General features: G+C 50.7%; 1 protein-coding gene across 1 annotated transcript; it reads right to left on the minus strand.

The window, feature by feature from the left end:
* Window positions 1–242: 242 nt before the first annotated feature.
* LOC141042011 (uncharacterized) lies at window positions 243–3,766 on the minus strand. The gene is made up of 8 exons (XM_073509568.1): window positions 2,847–3,766; window positions 2,608–2,763; window positions 2,494–2,529; window positions 2,281–2,370; window positions 2,135–2,199; window positions 1,644–2,064; window positions 1,112–1,388; window positions 243–1,021 (listed from the first exon to the last, which is right to left on the minus strand). Exons 1-7 carry the CDS (start codon window positions 3,747–3,749, stop codon window positions 1,131–1,133), a joined length of 1,929 nt encoding a protein of 642 aa, XP_073365669.1. The 5' UTR covers window positions 3,750–3,766; the 3' UTR covers window positions 243–1,021; window positions 1,112–1,130.
* Between the last annotated feature and the right edge of the window lie 474 nt (window positions 3,767–4,240).

Here is a 4,240-nt window from a genome sequence, read left to right on the forward strand (position 1 = left end):
GGGTTATATAAGCCAGAAGTGTGCTTGCAGGCCGGTAAGTGTGTTATTACGGGTATATCAAGGACATAATTGAGGACCGGTCTTTTTTGATTCATATTCCGGGTTATATGTCTAAAACTATGATTCTCAGTGCGGTAAGCCGCCTAGAGACTTGTGATTTGTCTTTCTATGCAGGATAGTTAAAGGCAACTATTTGAGCTTAAGGAAAATGAATGATCAATTATGACCCGGAGAAGTATACAGGAGACAACTTCAATGGAATTCAGCATTCAATGCATGCACGATGGCACGGCAAAGTTAAAGTGTTGGTCCTATTCTATTACAAAATTCATCGAGTCCAAAAGGTTGAAGCATTGTTTAATAAGCCGCCTGCAGAGTTACGATGCTTGCTGGGTTGAAGTTTCCGGCTCATCCCTCTCCGCTCCTCCGGCTGTTCCCAAGACCTGGAAAGTTGACGACTTCCAGTCAATGCCGCTCCGAGCTTCAAATTGAGCTTCCTCGTCAATTAACCCGGCCAGGTCAATCTCCGGGGCGAAGGTGTGCTTACGAGTCGGCGGAACTAAGCTGATAGCTTCATAACGCGGAGTGGGGATCCTCTGATTTTCTGCATTGTAACCCGGCTGGTACTTGGTCAGATCCGTGTCATTTCCAATGAGGGTGGCCACCGGGCGCACGATCTTCACGCAGGCTGCAAAGTCCCTTTGGTCGAAGGGTGTGCCGTCTTCCTTCAAACTGGGATAGCCGAGGGCAATGTCCGCCGGGTCTAATTCTGGAAGGAACGCCTTGGCCCGGCTCAGGGCGACTATGGCTCCGGCTCTTGCAGAGGCCCGCCGCAGCTCTTGGACACGTTGAGGAAGAACGGCAAGCCGGCGAAGAACTTCCGCCAGGTGAGTCAGCACCTCATTGGATAGGGCCACCACGGCCAAGGCGCGCTGTGACCCGGTGTAGAGTTGCTCCACCAGGGTGTACACGGCCTTCAACTTGGTCACCACACTTTGGTTGAGGTTGGCGCTTCTGGGACCTGTGTAACAGAGTAAGATAAGCCGCCGGCAATGATGGGTTATGAGACATAAAAATTATAAATTGGACGAAAGCCGGTGGAATGACTTACCGAAGATTGCGGCAACCATCTAGGACACTTGGCGCTTTAAGCCGGAGAGTTCGGCGGTCTTCTCTGTCAGAGCCTTCTCCGCCTGTTCGGCCCGGTTCACCAGAGTAGCCTTCTCTTCGGCCCAAGCTTTTCGTTCAGCGTCAAAGTCCGTCTTCAGCTTTTCTTGCGCAGCAATACTGGACACAAATTTGGCATTGGCCTTCCGGGTCTCAGTTTCTTGCGTCCTCAGGCGGGTCTTCAGATCGGAGATGTCAGCTTCAAACTTCTTGCAAGCAGCCTGCATAATTTCCGGGTTATAGGATGAACAGTTATTATGCAATTTTAAAGTCCCAAGCACTTTCCAAGCAAAGACACTTGGCACTTGGGGGCTAATGCATATCGAACGTTTCTATTTACAAATTGCCGGTTCAAGCGAGTAAGCCGGAACTTAAGTCTACAACATATTCTATCATAAGTCGTAGACTTGGGGGCTAGAGTATGGTAAGAATAACAAGATAACTATGCAGTAAGCAAGAAGAAAGAAGAGTGGTACCTCAGACTTCTGCTGAATCTGGTTCACCATGACGATCTCTACATCCCGGCTCTTGTGCACTTGGCTGACATAGCCGGAGACGATCTCTCCGATGTTCAGATTGGCGTAGTCCGTGAGGTCCAGATTAGCCCGGCGGTGCTGTAGCAACTCCTCCTTGGAGGAGCACTTGGCCAGTGCAGTAGGTCTCCCCGGCTCAACAAACTCCGTCCGGGTTATTACCATGTCCGGGTCATTGACCGGCTGAGCCGGGCTGGAGGTCTCCGGGTTAGCAGAAGCTTCTGCGGTTGCCTTGTAGGTTGGAGCGGTGGCTTCGGGAGCGGAGGCAGCTGGCGGTTCTTGAGCTGCTACCTCCGGTTCAGGCAAGTCCGGCTCTTCGACCGGCTTGTTCTTTTTCGCCCTCTTGGTGAGCTTTGCCTGGGCACTGAAAGGACAAAAAGGTTAGTACAAAGGTATGAGCAAAGATAAGCATAACAAGAGATGATCATCATTACCCGGGTACGGTCTTGAAGGCCGGCAGGTTTGATTGCATCGAGTCACCAGAGGAGGGTGAGGTTTCCTGATAGTTTGAATCAGAAGAATTGAGCGATTGACGTATAACACCCGCCAAATGATGAAAAGGGTACAAGTTGGAGATAACCTTGGTTCGGCGTTTCCTCGATGCGTCGGGTAAGCCGGAGGAGAGGTCAGCGTCCTTGTTGGTCCGGGTGTGCCACCGGCTCTCATGAATCTGTTGCTTCAAAAGAAATTGAGGATCTTGATAAGCTAAAGGATGAGAAAATCTTACTTTCCGGGTTACCCTTCGGACTTTCAGCTTTGGCAAGGGCTCCGAGTCGGAGGAAAGTTTCATTACCTCTTCAACCACCGGGTTACTTGCTCCGGTGTCATCCTGTTGATGAACAACATTGATAAGGTGGACAGAAATAGACAAGCAAATACAACAAGAGTTTATAGGCTCAGGGGTTACCTCTGACTCGGAGCTGTCGCTTAGTTGCAGCAGCTCTGAAGCAGTAGGCCTACTTCCCTTCTTGCGGGGAGCGGCTCTCTTGGCGGCTTTCTTAGCCTTCCTGGCCTTCTTGGCCGCCTCATGGTCATATTTGACCTTCCAGAATTTGTCATCAGCCTGAAAAATACAATGACGATTTCTTAAGGTTCGGATGAAAGTTGTCTACAGGAGAAAATAAGATGTTCAGATCAGCGGCTTACCGCTAGGGCCGGGTTGGTCTTGCAGAAGGGGCTTAAGCCGGTCCTCCCGCAGTCTGCCAAGCTCTCGTTCAAGAGAGCCTTGGTCATGTCCTCGGCAACGTCTTCAGGAAGATTGTTGCGGCTGTGTCGCAGGGGGTCATCTTTCCGGCCTGTGTACTCACACATTAAGCCGGGGCGGCGGCTCAAGGGGATCACCCGCCACGAGATCCAGACCCGGACCAGATCAATTCCATTGAGACCATTGCCCAGGAGAGCCTTGATCTTGTTAATGGTGGGGAGCAGAGGTTGGCGCTCCGCTTGAGTCAGCTTGTCTGACAGAGGGTGTGTTGGTTCCAGACGCGAGGGGCGAAAGCCGGGCAGCGGACTCTCGTCAGCCGGCGACGTGTCTTGGCAATAGAACCATGTCTGGTTCCAGTCCTTTGGGTGGCTTGGCGGCTCGGCGTAAGGGAAAAGGCAGTCTCTCCGTCGCTGAATGGAGATGCCACCAAGTTCCAAGCTTGGCCCGTTGGCACACTCGTTCTGACGGTTCAGGTAGAAAAGCTCTCTGAAGAGCAGCAAGCTGGGCTCCTCTCCAAGGTAGACTTCGCAGAATACTTGGAAGTTGCATATGTTTGACACGGAATTGGATCCTATGTCTTGTGGCCGCAGATCAAAGAAATTTAGCACGTCTCTGAAGAACTTTGAGCCGGGCGGTGCGAAGCCCCGGCTCATATGATCCGCAAAAATGACCACCTCCCCGTCCCTTGGTTGTGGTCTCTCCTCTGATGGGTCGGGGGCACGGTAGGACATGATGTCCTTCTTGGGCAGGTAACCCGACTTCACAAAGTCCGCTAAGGTCTCGTCGGTGACGTTGGACCTCATCCAATTGCAAGTGATGGGTGCTTTGGGAGCTTTGGGAGGCATGGTGAAAGTCGAAAGCCTATGATAAAAGGGAAATATGTCCGGTTTAATTATAAGCCGGAGGAAATTTACAGTTCAATATTTCAAGTGGCGGCTTATGGAGGGGCCTAATGACATATATCCAAGTGCATCGGGTTATCTAAAGCCGCTGGAGGTATTGAGAGTAATTTGATTGTCTACGACCTTGTCACAGTTGAGCCGGAAAATTTTATGGCACATGGCCTCCTTTGAGCCGGAAGGTTCTATGGTGCGTGGTTTCTTTAAACCGGAAATGTAAACCGCCATGACTTAACGGGTGCAGTTTTTTACTAAGTGTGGTGAAAACAGGTTTCACACATTGCAGTAAATAATTTGGATCAAAACGGTCGGCTAAAAGGAAAGTTTCTAGACCTAAAAACAGATGCAAAGTAAGTTCTTGGGCTCGAACGGAGCCTTTATGCAGTGAAAGGAGATCTATCTGCATTTGAAATGGGTGCTAAACAGCCGCCGCATTG

This window comes from Aegilops tauschii, chromosome 2 (genome assembly GCF_002575655.3).
Source record: "Aegilops tauschii subsp. strangulata cultivar AL8/78 chromosome 2, Aet v6.0, whole genome shotgun sequence".
NCBI classification, from domain to species: Eukaryota; Viridiplantae; Streptophyta; class Magnoliopsida; order Poales; family Poaceae; genus Aegilops; species Aegilops tauschii.

Coding starts and splice junctions, on each gene's coding strand:
- LOC141042011 (XM_073509568.1), bottom strand. CDS start 3,749: ATGCCTCCCAAAGCTCCCAAAGCACCCATCACTTGCAATTGGATGAGG. Junction 2,530..2,607: donor GCGACAGCTCCGAGTCAGAG/GTAACCCCTGAG, acceptor GTTCATCAACAG/GATGACACCGGAGCAAGTAA. Junction 2,065..2,134: donor GCCTTCAAGACCGTACCCGG/GTAATGATGATC, acceptor TTGTCCTTTCAG/TGCCCAGGCAAAGCTCACCA.